The sequence below is a fragment of the Prinia subflava genome, chromosome 5, assembly GCF_021018805.1.
Source record: "Prinia subflava isolate CZ2003 ecotype Zambia chromosome 5, Cam_Psub_1.2, whole genome shotgun sequence".
Taxonomy (NCBI): Eukaryota; Metazoa; Chordata; class Aves; order Passeriformes; family Cisticolidae; genus Prinia; species Prinia subflava.
This window is the reverse complement of record NC_086251.1, coordinates 31,002,021-31,029,199: the sequence shown is the minus strand read 5'-3', so window position 1 is coordinate 31,029,199 and position 27,179 is coordinate 31,002,021. Positions and strand designations below refer to the sequence as shown.

At 36.1% G+C, this 27,179-nt stretch overlaps 1 protein-coding gene across 8 annotated transcripts in view; it reads left to right on the top strand.

Moving 5' to 3' along the window:
- Window positions 1–27,179, top strand: part of GPHN (gephyrin) — a 274,022-nt gene that overhangs the window by 164,532 nt on the left and 82,311 nt on the right. For 5 of the 8 annotated variants that reach the window (XM_063398778.1, XM_063398781.1, XM_063398776.1 and 2 more), the window contains 5 exons: window positions 5,335–5,429; window positions 7,540–7,606; window positions 11,644–11,916; window positions 13,195–13,302; window positions 17,748–17,882. In XM_063398778.1, coding sequence (XP_063254848.1) covers window positions 5,335–5,429; window positions 7,540–7,606; window positions 11,644–11,916; window positions 13,195–13,302; window positions 17,748–17,882 — 678 coding nt within the window. The remainder of the gene's footprint in view (window positions 1–5,334; window positions 5,430–7,539; window positions 7,607–11,643; window positions 11,917–13,194; window positions 13,303–17,747; window positions 17,883–27,179) is intronic. The other 3 variants (XM_063398783.1, XM_063398782.1, XM_063398779.1) reach the window with 1 other exon arrangement.

Below are 27,179 nucleotides of genomic sequence, written 5' to 3'. Positions count from 1 at the left end.
CAAAAATTCCCAACAAGGACATCAAAATGGAGACTCAGCAGTCTCAGTATGAGTTTCTTGCTGTACAGTAACGTTGGCGGAAGCTGGATGGTTACATCATGAGGAGAAACAAACACATGCATCAGGGTCAGCACTGGCCCCGTGTCTGCCTAGTCACCACCAGTTGTCCTGTGAGCCCAAACACAGCAACTGCTGCTTCCTTCAGCTTTATAGTTTTATAAACCTACTTGATTTTGGTTGTTTTGCAGCAATAGCACATGTGACCAGTTTCATCCATTTGTCAAGATAACTGAGCAATTAGCTAAAGAAATTTGGTATTGGAAAACATCAAAGACCACAAATCCTGTAATGCCTTACATCCATAAAAAAAAGGCTCATTGAATATCAGCATACAGGTTATTGTTGACAAAGGATAGGAAGAATTCAAGGAAAGACAGCATAATGGTGAAACTGAGATGAATTCAAAATCCTTATCCAAAAACCTTCCAAATGTATTGAAAGAAACCGACTGTGGAAGCCTATATTTGTTACTCTTAATGGAGAAGAAATAGATAAGTGTTGTTTTGGTGAGAAGCTCTTAATTATTCTAGCTCCATGTAAGCTCTATTTTCTCCCTACAAAATAGGAGTAGGGAAGTAGATAATAAGCTGAAATAGCTGATTTGTGAATAAGAATTCCTGGCACATGTGTTGTCTCCAGCAGAGGGATTCTGAATAACTTTGAAGAAGGCATCTCATCCCCAGGCTGAGAGATGCAATTTTTATTTCTAAAGTACACACTTCTTACACAACTGTTTGACAGACATGACTGACCTTTTTGTTGCATATTTGACTGATCTATCTCTCTAGTTTTTCTCTGCTCTTCTGTAGCCCGTGAGCCCTGTTGCAGAGGTTATATAGGTATTTCTTTAGTAAAGCCCTTTCAGCTTTCACTGGAAAGCTCAAAGAGGTAATTAAATCGTATTGATGCTAATGCTGTAGTCTGTTAAACATAAATTATCTGCAAATTTGTCCATTAATTTGCATCTATAGCTCTATTATACTCTATGCAGAGTCATAGATTTTAACTTGTTCAGCAGAAATATTTTCCACAGAGGCAGTCTCTGTCATCTTAATTTAATTGAATTTATTATGATTTCCGAGTCTCATATTGGCATTTTAGTTGAAGAAGTAAAACTGCATTATGCCAAAAACCAGCTGAAGCGTATATGAAATGTCTCAGATCATTACTTACTATTGAGGTCAGACTTTGCTATGCTTAATACCTGAAAGACAAAGATAAGGAGTTTCTGAACATTCCAGAAGAGTAGTCTTAGGTCTTTTAATTAAATCTGTCTGGATTAGGTATATCCTCCAAAAACTGCCTGGGAGGGCTTCCACAGGTTAGAAACGGAGCTAACAATCTATGTGGAGGCAAAGAAAGGCAGTGAAGCAGCAGAGAACTCTGTGAAACCAATTGGCAGTGAGCCATCTGTTAAGCAACCGCAACTACGTCAAAGATATCTAAAAATATACCAGTCGGTTTGGGAACATAATGCCCTAACTCCAATAAAAAGGCACTTTGTAAACAATCAAAAATGTGCTTTAAAATCAATTGCATTTATTCATATAGCAATGAAATACAAAAGGTACTGCTTTCATAGATGTTGTTAGTAAATCCTAAATAATTAAATTGTTTGTCCTTACTTCTCCTCTTTGGGGTAGAAACTACCATTTTATTTCAATGCCATTGTCTCTCCCTGTGGCTCCCCCATATCCTGGCACTTCTGTCATGTCTTCCCTTTTTTCTTCTCCTGAGTTTCTCTCTCATCTATTTTCTGTCCAAGCTGCCTTGGGCAGTCTTTCTTTGTAAAACCATAGAATGGTTTGGGTTTGAAGGGAACTTAAAAATCATCTGGTTCCAACCTCCTTGTTGTTTTCCATCCCACTCACTTCATTCACTTGCCCTCACGCTATTCTCATTTCTCCCCTTCTGAGACTCCTACTGCTTGGATTTCGTGCAATTCTGCCTTTTCACTTTAGCTTCCTTCTTCCCACATTCCCTTCTCCTATCTAAACTACAAACCTTGCCTTTCTTTGCCACCTCCAAGCTGGGCTTTCTGTCTTTCTCCTGAACTCTGGCTTTTACTTTCAAGTACTTTTGTTTCTGTGGAACCCCTCTCTTCCAACTCCCTCTTATATGCACCTGTCTTCTCTGTACTGCCAGCTTATCTGTCAGAAACTGGGGACACTTTTTGGTGTCATTTTAGTGTTTTATGCTGTTTTGCTCCAGTATTTTCCACCTACCTGAGTCATCAGCCTCAGGTTTGAGAATCAGGGTAAAGCTTCAGTCCTGATTAAGGCATCAGTGTGACAGCTTTGAATGAAATATCATCTTTTTTTCCTGCATCTGCCCAGCAGTGTCATCACTGCTGTTGTAAGAGAGCCGAGGGCAACAGCCTCGATTTGTGATTCATTCTGTGCCAACACTATGGCCCTCTTCAGCAGGCAACAGCTGGCTGATGGTGAGACTACCAACAAAGAATTGCCCATGAAACAAGGTTGAACAGTCTTAATTCAGCCTTGCTAGAGTTTTACTATTCTAAAATGTGAAAGTGTTGAGTCACTAATGCCTTAATAGTTTCCATGGTGGCAGGAGTTCGTACCCAACAGTTAACTCCTGAACTGGACACAGATGAAAATCTAAATTTGACATCTCTCTTCCACCCTTCCTTCACACAAAAAATACTGAAGGAAGTATGAGAAAACCTGGCCATCAGCACTGTGGTACACTGTTAGGTGAAACAAAGAGTTGTTATAGATTGCAGCATTACTGATTTCATTCATATATACATAGCTAATTTAGAGTGTGCTTCCCAGTGTGTTGGTGATTTCAGTTCCTGTTGAGGGCACATGTTAAGTCATGTTATTTGAGGACATTCCAAAAGTGGAATATACAGTGGCTGATTTCAAGAGCAGATGTCACTGTAGCAGTGGTTTATTTAGCAGCAGCTTTTTTTGGTTACATCCATCCAGTCAGGCTGCTAACATGAAAACAGGAAATGTTTCCCTGTTTATAGAGGTCTATCTGCAGTAATAAATTTAAGCGTATATATTTTGAAACACTATTTTTAGAAACTTGTGTTGAGGATTGTGCTGCTGCTTGGACTTTATGCCCTTTCAGATTTTGTTGCTTAGTCTATACATTTTTAATAATCACATTGCCTGCTAGCAGTGACATTTTGTGAAGGTCATTTTTCTTATGAAGTTGGAGAATGGACTTGAATTTCATTGAAGGCCTCCCTGAGCTGCAGAATCGTTGTTTATGGACTGTCTTGCATCTTGTACTACCTTTGAAGCCTGCTTAGAATTTTAACTAATGATATCTTCAAAGTGTCACTGTGCTCAAGGGCAGAAAATAAATCTCAAAATGCACTTTATATTTAAAAACAGTTTTGAATAGCTTTGAAGCATCATATTAACTCAAATGAAAAGGCGTAGATACAGAGTTGCTATGTGTGGACACAGAGAATTCCATGTTTCACTTACCTTTTCATGGTCAGGAAAGGGTGTCTTCAGCATTGCAATGCCTTTATCTTCTATATTATAAAAATCATCAAGTTTATGGATATCTTAAGAATTTTAAATGTGATTGATAATTTCATACCTCAGCAGGTGTCTTAAGGTAACCTCTCTCCATGGAGGAGTTTTATTTTTGTCTACATCATTCCAAGCTCATTTGTTCTTATTTTCCTTGTGTAAAATGCAGTCACTGGGTTGTATTTATATGACTCTTCTGTTTCTGCATAAAGGATGGCAGATCCAAAAACCAACATACTATGCTTCAAATAAAGGAGACTGGTGTCAGCTACTAAATTAAAATTGCTTGGTTTTTTATGAACCAAAGTTCCAGCTTCCCATAACTGAGCACATAACAAGTTTGCTTATTAATAAAGTACTCAAAGTTTACATAGTACCAGTGTCTGATGTTTTCTAATATTGATATTAATTTCTAATTAATTAATATTTGATACTCCTTTAAAAAATGTCAAAAGCTAATGACGGTGTTTGAGAATATGACCATTTGAATATCTGTACTCTTGATGGATATTTGTTTTTCTGTTATATTTATTGCTTCATGTAAGCACCCTTACATGTAAGTGTCCCTCTTTTAGGGGCATTGTTGGGTTAAATCTGTCATTTTCCTTTTCTAGGATTTTAGTTTTCTATTTGTAAACTAAGAACTTACAAAAGTAGAAGTATGTGATTTATAATTGAATCTTTCCCACAAAATAATTTGCCTGTTTTTTCTATATCCAACTGCAAGGAAAACTCAGCTTATTCAGGGTGTCCTTATATTTAAGATGTTCTTTTCTGTTTTGATAGTTGTACCATCAAAGCATTGTAGTTTGGCTGTGTGTTATACCATGGATTTCACAGTTTTATGACCATTGCTGCCAATTGAGTTGTGCTGAATACGTTACAATCTTACTTCAGAGCATGAAGCAATATGATCCACTGAACAGCAGCTACTGTGGGGAAATGAAGAGAGGATAGGACTATAACCTGTCTCTAAGATGTTGTGTCCTAAGTAAAGTTAGATATTAGGAGACGGGACAGATTGTGCATTTGAGAAAATTTATGTCAGGAAGAAAGGACAGAAGGTTGTACATAATTTTCCATCTGATTCCGTGTTTGGGAAAAGGACCAAAAAGACAAGAATTTTCAGACTCTGCTTCCAGACTTCTCAATGCCCACTGTGTATGGACTGCTTATGAATAGAAGCCACCAGCCTGTTTGGAACTGCTGTATTGCTGACATGATCAAAAGGGAAGGCCTCAGCCCCTGGCCATTATCATTACCATTTTACTGTTTTCCTGCCTGCCTGCTACATGGGCTTCCCTTTGCAAATTTTTTTTCTATCTTCTGCGCAGACTGATTCATCCTTGTCATGCCTGGGAAAATCTCAACAGGAAAATGCACAAGATTGATGAGGAAGAGAAGGCAGTTACATTGAGTCTTTGCTTATTCTCAAACAGTGTTTCCTTTCTGTTCAAGGCAGTTGTTATTCTGTGGTGCTGGTTAACACTTTTTATATTTATAGGGTCCTGACTTTTATAACTTCCAATAGGAATCTTCACAGTGCTGCACACAGTCCTTCATCCCAACTCCTTGTCTTTCCCTATTTGACACAACCAAGAGAAAATTCTGTAGCATATTTCAGTTGAGAATTTAGCAGCAACATTTCTTGGCAGAAAAAAATGAGGAGATATCCATACCCAATTTTTATCTGGTTTCATTTTTTCCTTATCCTTACACTTGTTCACTCAGTTTGCTATTTAATCTTTGATTTCAGGCCACTAAAGAAGTAATAGAGCGAGAAGCCCCGGGGATGGCCCTGGCAATGCTGATGGGATCACTAAATGTTACACCTCTGGGCATGCTCTCTAGGTAAGACTACTTCCTTCAAAATATGAGGTGAACTCTTTCCATAGAATTACTTATTGTTATCCAGTGGCTGGGCATAAATCATTGAAGACTGCCACTGTTATCAAGACCAGAAGTCTTAACTTCAGAGAAGGGGCCAAATTCAAATAATGGTAATTGCATTGTCTTATTAAATTCCCTTTGTTGTCTCTGTTAGAGACTGTATCCTCCTGTATTTTCTGTGCCAAGTTATTTGAAATGTTGATGCACAGTCTTAAATAGCTTAAATAGTTTTTTTCATTCTAGAACTGTGGTGTTTTGGTGGTGAGTGAAGAATCTTCTGTATGTTGTTCATCAAGTATTAAAATGTTTTGTTTGGCAAAAAAATCCCTTTGATAAAGACAAATATTTTGTACTGTCCTACATCTGGAGGAATATCATTAATTTATCTCAAAGTACCTGGAATGCATGCACAATCTGTGTGGTTTTCTTGAAAGCACACACAATCCTTTTGCCAGCCGCGCAATCCTTAAGCACTTTCACTTACCTTCGCCTGCGCTCTTGAGAGTTTTTGGCAGCTCCATTTCTCTCCTGAGTCACTAGGCCTGAACAGAGTACAGAGACAAGAAGACAACCACTAAAGGAGCTGTCTGCCAAACACAATTCCACCTCATTTTTATTCCTCTGTGGACAGTTCTTATTTCCTTTGTTTGAAGTCTGTCATAGACTGTAACCCACGTATGGGATTTACTGGATTAAGTTTGTACTCTCTAAGCTTGGCTACTGCAACAGGAGTAAATGAACACATTTCTTTAATTCAGGGTCATCTCTGTGCTGCAGTGGAGATTCCTCAGCTATCTGGAATTCTTTCTAAACTGAGGGTACATAGTGTGAAAGAAGGTAATATGAGAAAAGAGAGGCTACGAGTCAGGCAGTACTCAAACTGCCAGTTGAAAAGAACACTTCAGGCTGGCTTGAGTATGTTATCAAAAGTTCATTTAGTGGCACAAAGATGATCTCTGTGCTAGTTATTGTAAGCATTGTGACAGTTGTCATGGAAATATTTGTTCCCCTGCTAAAAATGCCATGCTACCAATCAATTACTTTAATCACTGAGAATTATTTGTATAAGAAGAAATCTGGGGAAGTTGGGTACCCAACAAGCCATGTCCTTTGGCTCAAAATTTTTGCTAATGCTATAACTGGAAATTATTTTTTTTTCTGTTCTGTCTTCACTTATAGCTCATGTTTTTATTCAATAAAGAGAATATTACACAATTTCTCTAAACTGCAACCTCCATATCTTCGTGGTTTAGTTTTGTCCTTTTATATTTTTCTTATCTGTACATCCCAGCCCTCGGTTTTTCACCTTGGCTTTTGTAAACAGTGGAAGCACTCTTTACAACCTCAAGACAAAATTCTGCAATTTAGTTTCTTTTTTTTTAATATTTAGCTAAAATGTTGAATAGTCAAACTCTAGACAACAGAAAGCATTCAGCACTTGAGTGTTCAGTCTTACTTCAATACCAAAGGAATTTCTAAAAGATAAAAAAAATAAAATAAAAACTTCCATCTTTGATAGCTGGTCTTGCCTTTTCTTGAGGGAGAGGGGAAAACTATTAGGAACAATTATATATGAATTGCATAAGCACAATTTTTACTTGAGAATTACTTCCTTCTCTGCTTTTCTTATGTTTAATCTTTAAATAAAAAGGACATATTTCAATTAATGCAAGCAGCACAATTCAGTGTTTTTTACCTAGCCAGAGACATAATGTTTGACAGTCAATTACACTGCAAAGGAACCATGTGTATGACCAAATAGGGACTATATCAAATGATGTATTGGATGCAAGTAACAGTAGAATTGAGGGAGCTACACATCTCAGTATAGATGAAAATTTACCCAGTGTTTATACTATCAAATTAATGTTAGACCCTGTCAATCTTGTTTTATGCTTTTTCAGCTCAGCTTCTCCCAAGTTCTTCTATGAGAACATAATCAGTAAATATATTGGATATTAAGTTTACAAAATCTGATAAATCATAGAATTTATCTTAAATGCTTTCCTTTTGTTTTGATAGTGGAGATAGTTTCATGCAAGAATTTCAGTCTGTGTTTCTTTAATTTCAGGCCTGTGTGTGGAATCAGAGGGAAAACTCTCATAATTAATCTTCCAGGTAGCAAGAAAGGGTCACAGGTAAGAAATGTTTTTACTGTTCTGCTAACAAGGAACTATGATGATCAATTCTCCTTGTTTCAAATGGTAGACAGTGCCTAGTATAACAAAGTTTACAAAAGTGAATTGAAATCATATTCATGTAAAGTTACCACACCATCACTCCTAGCCAAGGACCATGCAACTTGAATCTGATTGAATTGTGCTGTGTGACCAGAACAACATTACACGTAGTGCAAGAGAGCACTCACTTGAGCAGGCAGTACTAATGAAGAGTCTAATGTTCTCTTACTTCCTTTTCCTCTCTAATTAGCTGTACCTTATCTCTGGGTTGTCTCCCGCTTCCAAGAAATCATTCCTTTTCACACAGAAGAGGAATTCATAGTATATGGTAGAACTTGCTGGAGCATTCACAGTTTTGATTAGCAAGAGGGAAGAAAGGGAACATAATTTTTAAGAATATTCTCTCTATGGATATATCAGACTTTTCACCCTTTGTACAGTTTGTTTTCTTCATGTATTTTGCTCTGTTTGGACAGAGAAGTTAGAATTTTTGTCTTTATTCATGCTTTCTGTCTGACTCTATAGCTGAGAGGAACAGAATTAAACTCCAGCAGGAATTTGTGTATGTGTGCATGTGTTAGTAAGACCAGATTTTTTATTAATTTCTTTGTAGCTGGCTGATAGAGAAACAGTCTTCTCCACAGAAGTACTGCTAAGCTGAAAAGTGATCTGTACAACCTGATACAAAACTACTGAGGAAGGTCCCCCATCAGTCACAAGAATCTATTTCTTCAGGCCCCAGACTACATCTGGCCTTGTTAATAAATATCTTTACCTGTGGCCTCTAAGAAATGCATACCTCGTGCACATCTCCTGAACCTGTAGTACCCAGGCATGGAGCAGACAGTACTAACGTGTTTAGCAGCACAGCCCTGGAGTCACTGTTTCTTGAAAGACTTCTATCTGGAGAGACAAAAACAACATTTATGTAGGCTGTAACGTGGAAGTTGAAGGGGAAATGTTTTGAATACTATGATCTTAAGCAGCCACCGTAGCCTTTCAGATGCACTGTCGACATGTTTCAGTTCAAGGACTCAGTGTGAGCCCTCCTATGATTCTACCATTCTTTACAGTGTTTCTGGAAATCTACTAAGACTGTAATTTAAAGGAAATTTAAAAGCCTTCAAAATACCCAAGAGGCATGGGAGGATGGTGAGATGGGGGTATACCTTCTTGAAATTCTTCCAGTTATATGTGGGAAATCATCTGTATGTACATGTATTAACCATAGCAATGGCCCCCCATTTTAAAGGAGTGATGCACCACTAAGAAGATTATTTCACAGTAAATACTTCCTTTGCTGAATTAGGAGAGAGATGAAATAGCCTACAATCTCTAATGGTTTTTATTGTGTTCAAGAGCACTCCTAACCCACAGAAGCAATTGTCATTTTCTGTCTGGAGGCAATCAGACTTTGAAGATAGGTAAATTGCAGAAAGTGAATGAAGAAAAGAAATTTAAAAGTACTAGTGAGCATTTTAACAATAGTTTGATATAGGGTAAGTAATAAAAAATGTAATTCTGCTGGAAAAGAAAAAAGTCATATGATTGTATCATACAAACAACCTTCTGATAAACTGATTTTTATTTGTCCCTGTCATGGTGATACTCTATCCTGTTATGATTTCTTTTAGTATGAGACATCTGTAAAGTCTCAGATTCAGCCAAAGCTTTTAACATGACGAGTGGACAAAATTGGTCCATAAAAGGCAGAATCTCAAGAACCAAAAAGGACAGATTATTACCACGGAATTTCCCTCATTTTTCTTTTTTACCACTTGCTAATTTCCTTTCCATTGTATAAATATGATCCTATGAGAAGCTTATGAGAAGCTATGAAATTGCAGCAGTATACATATTTCTTTAATAAAATATTAGTGGAAAATTGCAACAGTGAAAATGCATCATCTCAAAAAGGGACTGCATGGTAACATGTTTTCACCAGAGAACATTGGTGTGGCATGTACCATTGAATCCAGATCTGCAGAAATCTTCCACTTTTGTGTTGCCATTTTTTTTAGTCTTGGGAAGATAGTGAATGTTAGGAAAGAGGGCAAAGCGTGAAATGACCAGATATTTATTAAGTCTTTGATATTTTATAATTGTAGTAACAATCACCTGAAACAATGAGTTTTATAGGTAACATGAGCTTTTAGAGGAATTACTGGGAGTCTTTGTGTTAGCACTCAAGCCAGCAAGGCTTCATTTCAGTGCTTGGAGTGAGGAACATGCTTCTGTGATTAGTCAATTATTAGTGTGCGTTTTCACAGTTACTGCTCAGTTCAGAGATTGTTGTTCTTGTTTCTCACTTACTTGAGATCTGCTTCTTTGCTAAAGTAATGATGATTGTATACTTCAATATTTTAAACGTTTTTGAAAGTAATACTGTGAAAGCACAATAACTCTGCAGTTTGTGGTCACATTATAAGTCATAATCTTTATTATCTTTACAAATATGTTCTAATATGCATTCATTATATACAGCATATACTGCTTTACTCCCATTCTTTACAGTACCAACTTGAATGTTTAAAGTCTTAGAGGTAGTCTGACTTATCATTCATTACTCTTAGAGAAGCAACTGAAAGATGTTCTTATTTAGAAGCTTTGAGGAAATACAATGCTTGTGAGTCATGTTTTACTTACAAAGTGGGATATATAGACTCCAGTAATTTCTAATGGATTCTTTACTTCTTATTTTGTTAACGTAATTATGTTTATTTATTGAAAATATTTATTTCTGTATCTGTTTATGAAATTATTATTAAAAATTATTTTCTGGATACTCTAAAATATCATACATTTTTTAAAAACTTCCTATGCTTGAAACAAAACTGAAGGGAAAAAAAAGAATAATGCAAGCTTTGTCTATCAACCTGTATGTTCCTGACTGCATTGCTATGGCAATTATTTCTTGTGACCCTGTCATCATTTTCCAGTACTTAACTGTTTTTATGCAGTCTCCTCAAATAAAGTAAGAACATTTTTCTTGCGGTGCCTGGGAGAAGAATGAGACAATAGTCACAAATTGAATGAGGTAGCTTCCAGATGAAAAACAAAATAAATTGAAAACCAAAACAAAACTGAAAAAACCCCCCAAAACTTCAAGGTTAACTAAGCATTAAAGCATGTTGTCAACAAAGGTTGTAGAGTCTCTGTTCTTGAATTGTTTTTCAAGACTTTACTGAATAAGCCTTCAGAAGCCTGAGTTTCATGCTGAGCCTGATGTGAGCAGGCAGCTGCTGCACGTTACGTCCTGAGGTTCTGCTTTCATTTGGTGAAGTACCAGAGTCTTTCAGCAGCCTAGGTAGCTGTGTGTGGTAGCTATGTGCATGCCCCTTATGGAACAAGATGTCTGCAGTTTTGCTTTCTCCAGCCATATGATACAATAAAAATGAACTTTCTAAGATTATAACTTTGTAAGATTATAGAATAAGGAGAGGTTTGAAAAATAGCTTTTTTATGAAATACTTTTTTTTGAGTTACATGGCATTATAATATTAGTACAGTTTGTTTTTCCTCCAGTATATAGAATAAGTCCATGAATATAAAAGGATATAATTATATAAAAGTATAATTATGGAAACCCTTATAAATTGTTCTCCAATTGTGAGGGAGCATAACAGGAAAGATTTGAAGCTAATATCTCTGCAGGGATTTAGTTAATGTTTTTCTTCTGCATTTTTGTAGCATTCTGCGTTGCTCTGAACTGTTTTCTGTATTACATATTCACAGAAATCTACCTCTTGTTTTCAGTATTAGCTTCCTTGCAATAGCCCTGTTGTGCAGTTTACTGTATTTACATGAAAATAGAATAGTCTCCAGATCTGTTTCTGAGTTCATTTATCTTTTAAGAGTAGTTGCATAGGACGTGGTAGGTTTTATTTATGATCAAGTGAAAGATGCATCTGAATCCCAAGTATATTGAAAAAGTGAATTCATAATTGCATGTGCAGGTAACTTTTGATAGTGGTTTCTCTTCTCGTTCTGCATAGGAATGCTTTCAGTTTATACTGCCAGCCCTACCTCACGCCATTGATCTTTTGCGGGATGCCATTGTAAAAGTAAAGGAGGTACACGATGAGCTTGAAGATCTACCTTCACCACCACCTCCTCTTTCTCCTCCTCCAACCACCAGCCCTCACAAACAGACAGAAGACAAAGGAGTGCAGTGTGAGGAAGAGGAGGAGGAGAAGAAGGATAGCGGAGTTGCCTCAACAGAGGACAGTTCTTCTTCACATATAACAGCAGCAGCCATTGCAGCTAAGGTGAGCCTGGCTTCTGTCCTTAAGGGACCCTTTAGTTTCTGTCTCAGGCACTTTCCACCAATATTCATTTGCATGTTAAGACTATGCATTGATGTCTTCATGTCAAACAGATGTATTTCAGGTACATTTTGTAGAAGTAGAGCTTCATAAAAATATATAAATTCTGTTTTGGTAGGTGATTTCAAATTCCTGGGAATTTGAAAGTATGAGAAAAATCATCTACTGTCTTGTTGTTAACATATGTTTTGTGATACCGTTCTGATGTGACAGACTGGTTTTAGTGGATTTTTTTAATTCAAAGTATTCACATGCCTAAACATGCAGAGTCCAGCAGGCAGCATGTTAAGGAATCACAACAAAATTTTGCAACCCATAATACCTAATTTGAAATGAAAATTTTAGTTTCTGAAAACAGTGATAAAAGTGTGACAGACAGGTAACAATTTAAGTAATAAGCTATCCAGATTACTGTATTCCAATGTGCATGTCTGCATAGGAGATGTGAAATTCTGCCAACAAACTAAATATCATCATGTCTTTATAGCCTTGCTTTAACTAGTAATCATAGATTAGCATTCTCAAACTAAAATAATACAATGGAGACTCCAAAGGAAAAAATTAGGCAACGCTTGTAAATAATTATAATAAAATTTTGAATATTTTCCCAAGAATTATTGTACCATTTGAAGCAATATATAAATATTTACCTCGGTTTTATGTGTTCATTTTTGGAATGGAAAGATAATGTATCCCTGTGTGTTTGGAAACAGTTTTTTCCAAACTGCTTTGTTCTATATCTACTCTACAAGTTATGCTTTTAATTCTTATTATGAGAATTGAAAGTCTAAGTAATTCAAAATTATATTAAACAATTTCTAAACCAAAGCAGCAACATTCTAACTCCAGAAATGTGAATTCAGGTCTGAGACATCTTGACATTTCTAAGACAGCTGCAACTGGAGATCATCTCCCAATATACAGAAAATCCTGATTACATATGTCTTTGCAGGGATGAATTAAGGTAATTATCATTTGCAAGTATCAGTTTTTATTAATGCAAATTGTCAGTTGTTTAATTTCTTTCGATGCAGGCAAAGATAAAAAATATGTGGCATTTTTAAAGGCAGGAAATACCTGAGATCTCAGCAGGCTGTTTTCATTTGAGCTTGGCGTTACAGTGTCACAGTTGTTTTCACCGCATTCATTTTTGGTCATTTGCTTGTACAGTTTCATGTTTTCCTGTCACTGTATTCATAGCTGTTATGTGTTGTGCATTAGAAGCATCCATCCTATTCCAGTCCAGCTGTTATCATGGCTAAAGGTCAACAGCCCATCCCTGGTCTCATCAGTTATTGCCATCATGCAGCAGGGAGTGCAGGAGAACTGGTAAGAGACACTTCCAAGAGGCTTTTGCACTAACACTGACTAAAAATGCTCTGCCTGCCTCCCAGTCTGTGTATGAACAGACAGTGTTATTTATTTTCTTCTAACAAAGACACATCAGCGCTATCTTTGAGAGCACACATTACAGGAAATACCTGTTTAAGACAGAGGGCTAAACAAGGTAAAGGTTATGTGTGTTGTCACTTTGAATCATTTAGCTGCTGAGATAATAATTGCAATAAAGTCTATGTTTCTGATTAGTCATTGGCTTTATCATCTAACATACTCAATAATTGAATATAATTAAAATAATCTCCCAAAATTACTGCTTTTAGAGCTATGAAATGGTAACTTTTTCTTCTGTTTTGTTTTGCTGCTTTTCTCTCAGTAGTTTTTTTGTCAACACAATACAACATTTGCACTGGGTGTTCATAGTTTTCTTTCTTCACTTGCAGTTTCTCCCTCATTTTTTTTTCTGTGTACAAGTAGAATTTCTCAAAAACAGAAGACTTTAGGAGTCAGGAAGCAGTGGACTTATTATAAATTACTGGGTCTTAGTGAATAGTAGAAAACTATTTCAATCAATGGTTAAAAATGACCTGTTCCCTTAGACAAATAGTAATTTAAACCATCAATCAAATAGCCTAACGCCTCTGTATTTTAAACATGATTCTGTGTCTCTTGAAAAGTCACTTAGGAAATGTGAAGAATTTGAAGTTCATACACCTGATGATAAAGTTTTTCTATTTTTTTAATTTTTTTTTCTTTTTTTATTTTCTATTTTTATTTTCTATTTTTTACTATTATTATAGTACATATAAATACATACATGCACCCTTTTATTGCAGTGGTTGTTTTTGGGTGTTTTTTTTGGTTTGGTTTTTTTGGTTGTTTTTGGAGTTGAGGTTGCTAAACTAGAATTTGCACCATGTACTTCAGTAGCAGTAGAACAGTTAATTTAGCCTCTATGAAGATCACTGTTAAACTGTTGTACATGTTTGTGTCTTCTTTTGTAGATTACTCTTGAATTATTGTTTTATGCATTCTATAATCCAAATCAGATCTTGTAATTTAGAGCAGAAAGTGGTTAGTTTTTTGGCAGGTTATTGGGGTTTTTTAAGCTCTCCTTTCTGTATGTTTTTAAGACATTTTTTTCTCTTGTACAACAGAAATGGTAAATGCCACCTACAGATTGTTTTCATACCTCAGCATCATTGTCAATCTTTGTATTTGTTCTGAGCAAAAGAGAATAAAGGACTCATATATTTTCCTTTTTCCCCTTCTTGGCAATGCTCTTGTCTAAGTTCTCTAATATGAAAACACAAATGTTTAAACCAAAATAGAAGTAGGTCAGAGAAAGGCCAGGTCAGATAAAAATTGTAGAGGCAATGACTGATGGATGTGACGAATATCTTTCTCTGTCACTTCATTAATTTCTGTCTTTGTCAGTATATTACGACAGGTTTTCCACTCCAGCTAGTGCAAACAGAAGCTATTTTCACTAAGAAGTAAGAATTTAATTGTACCCCATTTAAAGTTTTGAGATCTCTACTCTGTATTCAATTTATTTGAAATTGAAAAATGAATAAAACATATTAGGGAGACAAAACATAAATACTCAGTGTGACTTAGTGAAAGTTAAAAGAACAATCTATCCAAAATGTAGTAATGTTCCTGCCCTTCTTTATTTCAGGTTTCTGTGCACCACGACACACAGAAATTTCTCATGGGTTTATTAACGTGTTTAACAGAGTTAACAAGAAGTTGCCTTGATTAGAGACTTATATTCCCTAAATTTAATGTTTTAATATTAAAATTCAAAAACTCTCAAAATGTAGGCGAGAGAAGTGAGAAATTCCCCATGTCACATTATATTTTTATGTGTTTCTGTCAATGGAATAGACCTACTAGTACCTTCACAAAATTCAGCAGGTTGTAGTGGTTCAAAGAGATTTATTAGTGCTACTTTTATCAATACAGCATATTCCACTTTTATATTAGAAAAAGAGCAAAATTTGTAACTGTGAACTAATTTTATGTTCTCGGTGAGAATTTTTTCTCTAGAATCTAGATAAGTTTATATATTAATTATTTTCTGGTAATTGCATTTTATGTAAAGGTAGTGATTTGGAAATAATTCTCATTGAAATTAAGTGCCTGTGATCACCTTTTCCCTCTATCTTCAGCTTCCTTTTCTGATTAATATCACGGCTGAAATTTTACTTAAATTTTTATTTTCTGAAGGGCAAAAATTAGTACTACACATGTAGTTCAGGGGATACTGTGACTGTCTCAGTCACTTTATTGCAGAGAGAGGTTTTATTACAAAAAGGTGATACCAGATTAAATTGTAGAAGCAATGATTGATATCAATATGGTGGGAAATCTAAAAAAAGAAGTTTCTTGCCTGAAGGGTATGAGACAGTATGAGGTATCTGGTTACTCTAGAGTACCCAGAGTAAACCTAGGGAGAATCGTATTATCTTTTGCAAAAGCAATATTGTTATTTGTGTTGTGGGGTCTAGGAGTATATAAAAGGGGTAATAGACCTGTACACAATCACATCAAGATCCGTGCAGCTTCCTATCAGAATAGACTAGAGAAAAGGTATCTTACTTCAAGACTTGAAACTATTATTTCTTTGATTTTGTCTTTTATTTTCTTATGCCTTTCTCAAAGTGTATTTTTTGCTGTGTTTCCCTTAGGCATGGACATTAAAAAGAAGTATTGAAAGTTGTAGGGAGTATCTATGCCAACATAAAACTTGGAGAGTGTCAGCCTGGTTTGGGCTTTAATGGAATTTAAGGTGGGATTTCAGGAGAAAAAGTAAACAGAAGGGAAATCATGCTTCTGACTACAAATCATTTGAGCATTTGAAATATCATTGATGCAGTTTACCTCTAAGACACATCTCTGAGATGTGATTTGCAAATCAGAATACTCCATGTAGAGGCCAGCTAGGCACTGTTACTGAAGAGGAAGTTATCTCTTCCAGCATAGTTGTCCATAATAAAAAAACTCCTCTGACTTTAGAATTTACAGTGGAAATTGTAGCATGAGATGCTTAGCCTTGAAAGATCCTCTGAGGAGAACTGACAGAAACTGACTGGCAAAAAACACTGTTAGTCTAGAAACACGGTAGGGCAGAAAGGAGGCAGTTGGTGGTACTCTGAGAACAAAACCCGATCTGAATGTCCACACTTTCAGGTTAGCTGTGATAGAGTTTTCCCAGGATTTTCCCTCAGTGAAGCCATGCTGGCTGCTTTAAAGTACCTGCCTGTCCTCTGTGTGCCTTATCAGGGCTTGTAGGAGGATCTGTCCCATGATCTTCCTGGCAGAGAGGTGATGCTGGCAGGTCAGTAGTTCCCAGGGTCCACCTTTCTACCCTTTTTAAGATGAATGCAATGTTCCCTACCTCCAGTCACCTGGGACTTCATCCTACTGCCATGACTTTTCCAATGCCATGGACAGTGATGTAGTAACTACATTAGTCTATTCCCTCAGGGCTCTGGATTGCAGCTCATCAGATCCCATAGACTTGGGTATGTGCAGGTTCCTCAGGTGGTCGTGAACCTGATGGTCCCTTACAGTGGGGCTTAATGGTCCCTCTGCCTTAAGATCCATCCATTCAAGAAGTATGGGAACAGAGGTTACCAGTGAATTCTGAGGCAAAAAGTTGTTGATTGTCTCAGCCTTTTCCTCATCCATTGTTACCAGTTTGCCAGTTGTTCATCAGGAGGGATGTGCTTCCCTTACTGGCACTCTAATATATTATGAGGGAAGTAAAAAATGACTGAATTGTAATTTTTTCCCCCAGAATGTATTTTAAACCAAGTGTTGGCTTTGGATGGTGGTTTCTAATGCTTTTGCCTTTACTCTCTCCAGAGGCATGTAGCTTTTGCAGCACAAACCTTACACTAAGAATTTTTGTAGCTGAAATAGTCTTTGTGGAATAAAGAGTATTTACTCACTGCATGACATTCCTCGTGAGAAATTTTCTCACCGTGTGACATTCCTTTAGAGGGGTTCAGTAAATTTCTAGGAAATTGTTTGTTTTCAGAATATTGCCCCCTAGTTAGTGAATGGAAAGTGTGCCTCCCTTCATGCCATGGTAGAAATCACTGTTGGCCATTTTTGGGTTTGAAACAAAGGTCTGAGAGGAAACCATTATTTTCTTATTATTTCCTGTTGTAGTATGTTTGATTCATAGTTTTTTCAGGACAACTAGTACGTCCTGTGCTACTTCAGTTAGAATGTGACGTTATATATTTCTTAGGTATTTGTTACTGAAATTTGGAGAGTATGCCATTAACCACTGCCAAGCACCGAGTAGGCGGAGGTGTGCAGACTGAGGAGTGGGGTATTCCATTGTTTTTGAGGTAAGGTTTTGAGTAAGTTTTACATACAATATATTTTTTGCTAATAATTCCATCTCTCTTCTTTTTAAGATTCCAGATTCCATCATCTCTCGTGGTGTTCAGGTTCTCCCACGTGATACAGCCTCCCTCAGTACTACTCCTTCAGAATCTCCTCGTGCCCAAGCCACCTCTCGCCTCTCCACTGCATCCTGCCCAACACCAAAAGTAAGTACATTTATGCCTTGCAAGCTCCATGCTCAGCCCTGTAATCTGTCAGATTAATGTATTGCCTCTGCTGAACAAGGTTGGTTCGCATGCAAGGGTTGTGTCACTCTACGTAGTAGATAAATGCAAGACAGTGTAGCTCGTTCCGTGTGTACTGTTGCACAGTTTGACCTGTGGGTCCACCAACACCTTATGATTACTGAAGTTTCATGTTATCTCTTGCAATACCGATCATGAGTATGAAATCGTTAGCACCTTGAACGTATTTAGTATCCTTCAGTATCCCCAGGAACATAGATTATCCTGCCACTGAGTAACAACATTAAGAAATAGTATTTTCTCAAAAAAATATATATGCAAATTTCTAGCCTGGGCTGGGGCAGATCTGTGCCCCCACTTTATCATTGTTCAGTTTAAGACTTTGAAAACAACTGGCTTTGCTCAAACTTAGATACTTGCTGCCTGACATTTGGAAACAAAAACCAGCCAAAATTGAATAGAAAGAAAGTTTTAATGCCAACCTTGTGGGTCTATTTTTTAGTTCTTAGTGATTAGACTGTACTATTTAATCATTGAGGTGAACTCTATATGTTTACTTTTTATCAAGCTTTAAATAGCATACATCAAAAACTAAGTAAATTGACCAGTGGCAAGGTCAGTAATGTTTATCTTCAGCAGAATTCCTTTCAGCAGAAGAAAACTGTCTAAATTTGCTTTGTGCGTTCACATCACAAAGATCTTTCTGTGGTACAAGATGCTGACATACTAATAAACCAGTAGCAGATGGCAAATAATAACATTCTTTCTTATCTAACTCATGATCCTTGAAGATTATTCTGCTTGCTAAAATGATTGCCAGCATCTGCTAGTTCTTCTCTCCTACTGTCTCATTCTTTTTTGTCAGCAAACAAGATTTATGGGCAACCACCCATAGAAATATTTTGATTGAACCTGTGGGATTGTTTTATGCAGTACTTACCTTCACTGTAATAGAATCAAACCTATTCTGATGGACAGGAAGCATAAGCTTCTGTCTATATAGTCTAGTTTTCTGAAGATTGTTCTGTGAATTCTATTGTAAGCATCTCCTTCACTTTTTTGCTAAAAAAATTATATTTTGTCTGATGGCTTAAAAATAAAACCATGGAGCTTTTTACATTACAATACTCAGAGCAGAAGAGCAAGACAAAACAGAGAAACTGCACTGAGCCTTATGCCCATTGATCAAACAAAATTGTCCAAAGAAAAAACCAAAGGTGACCAGTAACAGGCATAAATAAGAGATGGCTCTGCTGAAAATACATCTATATATTTTCAAGACGTTTATCACAATGGGAAGGAGTAAAGCTGTTATGAAGCAGAATGCAGTCCTCTAGACTGTCTTGATAGATTCAGAGATTACAGAAAGAATGTCCTAGAAGTTTGAAACAGATTGAAAATCTGAAACTGTGTTTGGGCAATTAGTGGAGATGAGCTCATTTCATAATTAGATCATGCTTTGGTATTTCACGTTGAGACCTGCTTTTCACATATGACTGCAAAATCAGGTTTTGTTCAAAGTGTGTGAGACCACATCACTTTTGTAAGAGGAATTGCTATGCAACATCTAGCTAGATTAGATTTTCTGTGATGTATTTGACAGTGGTTTGTTACAAGCTGATAAAGGGAAAAATCAAAAAGCACCCTACTGGAAAATAAACTTGGTGGGTGATGGCATCTGTTCCTGTTAGTTAGAGGCTGGATTTTGCACATAAGCTTCTTTACCACTTAGAGAGTTCTTGGATCGTTTTAGGTATTACTTTCAAAAAACCAAAGAAATTACTTATTGTCTTTTTGTTCAGTCCTTTACAGTATTCTCAATTTTCAAACATCATCTGAATTTATCAAGAGGTGTGGTTCATTCAGATTCTTCAGGATTATCATCTGTCTAAATGTCTTCACTTACTCTGTTTTTCCTTCTGGATCCTGGCTTTCTAATAATGTAATATGAATTAAGTTTATACTGACCTCTTGCCCACACAGAAATGAGAATAAAAGTAAACTGAACTTCAGCATTCAGGTGATGTTCCAAGGTTGTTTATTTTGCTTCTTTAATCTGGAAGTGTATATTTTTTTAATATGGTCATTTGCTGGTTTAGGAACTCATTTCAGGGCTCCAAAACATATGTAGATGACATGAAAGAAAGATGAAGAAGTGTCAGAGGGAAAAATTATTTCTTTGATTATACTTATTTTTGAAGCGGTGGTCTAGCCACAGAGCAAGTGGCACTGTATTTCTTTGTCAACTGCATATTCCAGTTTATTTTGTTGTACCATTTTCTTGTTGTATTTTTTTTGTCCTAAGAGTACATGAACCCTTACATCTCTCTTACTGAGTTTGCTGAGTAACAGAAAGCTCTGTGTGTCTCAGAAAAAAAAATCAAGCTTCTGCAATGATGGGAGCACCTCTATTAAATGAATGTAAGTAGCAGGTTATTAGTGCATGAGGATATTGGAGAAAAGGTATAGGAGAACATGTTGCTAATGCTCCTGACTGATCTGTTAGAAGATTTTCTCTTTTCATAATCATATTTTGGAAAACCTAATGTTGTTTATGTATACAACCAGATCATGCAGACAAAATACGACATTTAATTGCAAATTTGCGGTACTGTTTACAATTTTCCATCCATGTTTTCTGAAAATCTCTGTTTCTAACAAAGTACTAAATAATAAATACTGAGTTGGAACCTGGATATTTCAATCAATCTTCATAAATGTAATTTCCTGGTAAAAGAAGTAATTCCATTTCTTGGGAGGTAGGAACTTTTTAAGGCAAATTGCCATTGGGACTACTCTATGTCAATGATTAGGTACATCCCCAAGACTAAGCAAACCAGGTTTTGTTAGCTTTTAATAAATCTCTGTAGAACACCTTTCTTGTTCTCTAAATTGTATTTGAGTTTCAAACAAAATCAAGCACTACACAAAAAGCATTTAAACCGTATTTGTAGTAGATGGATTCACATATAGAGGCAATCTAAGTTTTACTCAGAGGAAAACTGCGCTAACAGTCCTCCCTTTTTCAGTCATTCAACCATAAAGTTTATAGTGGTTGTGACATATTTTTGTCTTGTTCAATATAGTTTTGATTGTTTAAAAGTTTTACAGCTTTCTTAAAATGGTTCGATGAATTTGCTGAATACTCACATGACAGAAGTTTAGGATGACACAGTGTGGCTTACAAGTTTTTCTTATCATTCCAGTAGCTGCTCAGATTCTAAGATCTCACTATGTTTTTGTCTGTATTTGTGGCTGGCATTTTCGTGAAGTAAAATGCAATGTTCTTTTCAGACACAAAAGCAATAGAGATACCTATGGTAAAATACTTCTACAAATATGGAGAATTTTTTGTTTGCATTAATGTTGATTCTTGGAGGTTTCTTAAGCTTACAGTATAAAACTTTTGATGTATGACTTCAGGTAACTGAAAAGAATATATCCAGAGCAAATGACGGAGTCATTATTTCAAACTTTGGATTTTGTTCTACTCTTAGGGGGTTCATATTGGTATAAAAGAAAAATGCAGTTTTCAAGTTAAAGTCTTCACTTCTCCCATACATAAATGATGTAATCAGTACTTAATTTTTGGCAATGTTGTGTGTCAAAGTCAAATGAAGCAGATTTAGAAGACCAAGGACAGGTCTTTTTAATTATCACCAAGAATTCAATTCAGGGACAAGAGGTGTTCAAAGTATTTCACTTTGCAAGATCATCAGTCTCACTGGTTTCAGTTCTTTCACTTCAATGTGCAAAGTTTCTTTCAGTGTTATCTTTGATCATGAAGGATCCTAAGGAACTTGTTATAGTACATTTAAGATGAGAGTGTGGGTTTTTTTCCATCTTGCTACTTCATTCCCTTCACTCCTTACATTTGGCTTAAGAGAAAGTCTCTCTACTTTACTTGCTAGTTTTCTGTTCCTTCCCTAGTTACCCATTGTTTAGTTACACTGAACCCTCAGTAGTAAGCTAGATCCTTACATATTTGTAGTTGCAATGGATAACTTTTGATTGCTATGTAGTGAAAGTTTATAGACTCTATCTTACAGCTAAAATGAGCAAGCAAGGCTCCTTTTCAGAAATTTTTCAAGTCTAGCAAACAACTCATCTCACCTATCTGCTGCTCCATCCATCAACACCTTCTTTGTAACAGTACATTTAGTTCTGCTACTCGGTCACTTTCTGTTACTTTCTGTCTCCTATGAAGAACTATTGTCTTTATCATTCGTAAGTAGACATTTGCCTCAAGACAGAATATTCCCAATGTAGAAAGGGTGACACGTGTAATTTATGTAAACGTTCCAGTTGCAGAGAATTTCCGAAATGAAATAGCCTAGAAAAATACTTTGAACTTTTTTTGAAAGAAAAAAATGCTGATGAAAGTTGTTTCTGTGACAAAAAAACCCCACCCTTATTTTTTCACTAATTTCTCATGCTTACTGCTAATAAAGAATGATCTGTCATGAACCACCGCTTTAATGTTAAATTGTACACTGACATTCCACATCTGAGTTACAAATTAATGCTAAACCTAATTAAGATTTATGTTTTCAGTCTAGTGTTTTCTCAATATAGAATTGCTATGTGAAGTAAGCACATTAGCAGGTGGGAGCAGGTGGAATTGGAAAGATGCTTTTGTCAATTATTGTTGTTACAAATTTTTCAGTAGAAATGTTCAGTATTTATCAGTAAAAGAAAGATCAAGTTTCTTACCAGAAATTCTTAGCTAATAATGAGATTCTGTTGAAGATGTGTTTTGGTAAGCTGTAGTTGTATCCACAGCGTAGATATTTTGTGTTCATTTGAGTGTATAATTTTTTCTTTCTTCTTGATTCTTACTCTTTCTTCTTAAGGTGGTTATCAAAGTGAAATGTGGCAAGTATGTGAATGTATTTTAGAGTTTGAATGCCTACACTAAATTTCCAAGTGAATTTTGTTTCCTTTTTATTTGTGAGGTTTGCATAAACTGAAGATTATTCTTCCTAGGAACTTGTTTGAGTAAGTAGCAAATGCTTTTGCCATGGCTGTTTAGCTGTGATTAGATTGAGGAGCATGGAAAAGCGCAAAGAATATTTTAAATTGTTTGGATGATCTACACAGGTCAGATGACACTCCAAGCACTGCAAGGTTTTCTTGCTTTTTCTTGTAAAAATACACACAGATTTAGTTAAATACTTGTTCCTGCTAAAACTTCCAATGTTTTCATGACTATTTTTGGATTTAATTTCCTCTTAGTTTTTTTCAATGCACATTGCAGAATTATAGAAAATTATGTTTAGTAAAAAGAGATGCTAATAGAACGTATATTTGAGTAGAAAGTAACCATAGTTGCCTTAAGATGAATCCTGCTTCCTAACACACATTAATCTACTGTATCCTCATGAGTTCTTCTCAGTACAATGCAGCAGTAGTTTTCAGATCAGTTACTAGTTAAGATACCAGAATATTTTCATATAGTCATTACTTTTTTCCCCTCATTGTTTAACGTGTATTGTCTTGGCAAAACATGTGGATAATCGAGCCCTAGCAAGTCTTATTTTTAGTTTACATTTTGGTTACAAACCCTGGTAGTTTTTAGTTAACAGCAGGCTACAGCTTCAAAAGTGAGACATTGTAACTAAGGAAGAAGCAGCTTGACATATTAAAAAACCCCTCAAATTAAAAAAAAATAATTATACCATAGTTACTGAAATCCTTTTAAAAATGAAAGATACACTTTGTAGTAAGGTAAAAAACTTCGGGGATAGTCTTTTGGACCTTTTTTGTTAGTACCAAAATAGACCCATCAACAAGTCAACTCTGGAGAAGACAGACTGAGGTAAAGTGCAGGCTGAACACTGAATTTCAGTAGAATTACTTATTTGTCTTAGCTCTCTTTATTGAATATGTGTGCTCTAAGTACTACTTTATTTATTCATACCTGGAGTCAGTATTAACTAGTATAGCAGCACCAAAATACAGTTCTCTTCCCTTAGTGGTGCTGAAGAACTGTTTATTTTAGTGATTGGGAATTGGCTTCAGATCCAGAACATCCAGAACAATTCTTACAGTCACAGAATCAGCTACTTTTCAGACCTGTTATACATTGAATCATACAAAGAAGCTCTTATGTGCAAAATTTCTCTACGTTTGTATGTCTTAATAGCTAGTTGATATGTATTAAGCTACAGAATTGCATTCTTTTCCTGACTCCGGTGGAAACTTTCAAACAGGTCAAAAAAGATTACTCAGCCTTTCCCTGGAAATACTTTTTCTTTTCAAATTGTAACTATTTTGCATGTGTGTTCCTTCAGAAGAGAGCAATCTTTCAGTACATACATCCTGGTTCACACATGCATTGCGTGAGTTCTAGTCTCTGTATGCTAACACTGCACCAGATTGTCAATTCCCCCTTGAAATGTTTTTTCAATTAACTTTGGAAGCAAGAGCTTTCATTTCTTACTATGCTGTCTTCCAAGACCACGTGTTTTTTTCAAATTCTGGTGACTTTAATTTGTCATTTCTTTAAGATAGGGAAAAGATGTGCATCCTTCTCATATTAGAAGCCTTACTGACATCTTTTCAGTTCCCATCCAAAACAAATCTCTGGTTTGAATTCTGATGTAACACAAGATGAGTGTTTGAGTTGTTTAATGGTTTGGGTTTCTTTCACCAACAGCTATGTAGTTACCATACTGTTTTTCATCCAGCGTCTTCAATTAGAAATTACTGTAAATGTGCCTCTACTGGAGTGTTTGCAGGCTACATTTTCAATATATCTAGTTCTGCTTTTGTCACTGATGCTTGTTGAGTTTGTTGGCACTTAGTGGTCATTTTTATGTCTTGCTGAAGGTGATGTCAGAAAAATATTGGCTTCCCTTCTCCATTCAGTCTTTTTTCCTTGTGAGGAAAATTACATATGTCAATTGACTAAATCTTTCTTCTTCATGAAAAACGGTTTCAAGAGTAAAGCTGTGCATCCTGTAGGCTGGATTTTCATGTACTCTTATGTGTGTAGGAATTTGGTTTTCTTTTGTTCCTCTTCTTTAGTGTCTTAGTCCATTCATGCATTAACCTGATTTAATCAACAGCTCAACTATGGGCTTCTGTTCCTTCACTGACTCTTGACATAATAAATAATCCACATCATTTATTGCTGTGTTCTTTTCTGATTAAATAATCAACAGTTTTAAAAATGTACCTGTAAGGATAAACAGCAATTTTCTTGTTGGTTCTTTCTTATTGGACTAAACAATTTAATGATGGTGTAGCAAAGTCAGATGTTATAGGAGAGATAAGTGATGCTATTTTACAACAAAAAGGGTTTAATTCACCCTTTTATATCCATGTATTCAAGGGCACAAAGATACATGCATTCAGTAGTCTGTGCAGAATCCATGTGTGTACCCACCTGGTCTGGTCAGGTCTTGAAATGATGCAGAGGATGTGGAGCACCAGCTAGGACCTTCTCCACAACTCCCCTAGCATCCTTCTTATGCCATTATCCAACAAGTCAGTGTTGGATGCAACTTTTATACTCTTTAGAACCTGACAGTAGAGAGGGGATATTTGACTCTCCATCTGGTTCCACCTCTTGAGTATGGTAGATTTTCTTGCTGTACTGTATTCTCCTTCTGTAAACCTGCTCTTTATCATTCCAATTTCATCTCACCAGCTCAACTCTGTTTTGTAAATCACTTCAGCTTGTCTGATTTTACTGATTGGGTATCCCCAGAAACTGCATGAAGTGCTGTGAACTAAATGAACTACCAATCTGCATGCCATCAGCATCTTTATGTTCCCTCCACTATGCTTTCTGGTGCTTCCCTATCCATACATGTCCTTCGTTTTCTCTGCCACTCTTAATATATCTGTTAGACATTCAAGGAGGGTTCTTATGCTGAAGTCTGTATTACTTTGCTATTGAAGCAAGCATGTTTGATACTGTTTGACAGTTTGATATTGTATCATGCTTCTACAGTTTTGTGTCATCATCATCATCATCATCATCTGCATTTCATGCACACGTCTGCTGGTTTTGGCTGGGGCAGAGCTGGTGTGGAGCTAACAGCACTACAGCAAGCAGCAAAAGCAAAAAGCAGCCACTAAGGAGCACTAGACTAATACACAGTCAGGCAAGTGAGCCCCCTGACTATCACAGGAGCCTGCTGATTATTAGCTGAACAGAAATAACAGCTATGAATTCAACCTAGCACATTTCAATCAAAGTCCAGTTTCACCTTTGAAAAAGGTTTTAAGAAATAGAGGAGTTCAAAGTAAATGGCACCTACTGATTCTATGATCCTAACACCTATTATGGGCAATATCTAGTATTATTTAACATTATAATATGTGATACCATCAAAGATCACCAAATTAAAAATAGTTTTTCCCTTCTGCACAGCTGTGTCAAGCCTTGTTTTAGAATCTCACTATCTCCTTGGTCAGTTGCCTTTTAACTTAGGTAAGCCAATCCTTTCTTGTATTCATTCCTCCGCCAGACGAAAGGGATGCATCAGAATTTTGAGATTTAATTTACGTTAATTAACTAAGTCAAACTCCCTCATATTTATCCCTTAAAAAAACCCCCTCATTCTAAAACTCATTTAGTTTCATTTTAAAAGGCAAAATGTACATTATCTATTTATAAGGGGCATTTATGAATAGGGTATAATTTGATTTCTTCAATTAGTTTTCAGCAATATGTTTCCTTGTTTGAAAGGAAAGGAAGTTTTTTTTTTCTGTTTCTAATCACTTCCATGCCATCACTGCACATTACTGGATATGAATTTCTGTAGGCATTTATTGATATTTACATGTAATGAAACCTACATGCATTTCAGTGTGTTGTTTTTTATTTAAACTAGCAATAGTGGAGAAAGTCTGTATGGAAAAGGAGAAAATTAGAAATGAGAAAATTTGAGAAAATATGAGAAAATGGGGATCCTTAAGATGAGACATTCAAAGCGCTTGCACTTGGAACATATTTCTCTCCAATGCCTGTGTTGGAAACAGGGCTTCCCACTTGATTACCTTACAGTAGATTCATGGAAATTGTTCTGTAAGAAACAGTAACACATTTGGCAAGATTTCAAACCAGCTGCTGTCTTTTTTTCAAATTTGCACCATCCATTGCAGTTTATTTCTTAAGAACTGGTTTTTTTCTGTGTAGTTTTTCAAAATGTGAGGCGCACCTTTGAGCAAGGAGTTCTTATGTGTTTGCATGGCAGTTCTTTGCAACATGGAGTTAGCTTTATGAAGTTTGTAGAGAGCCTTGTT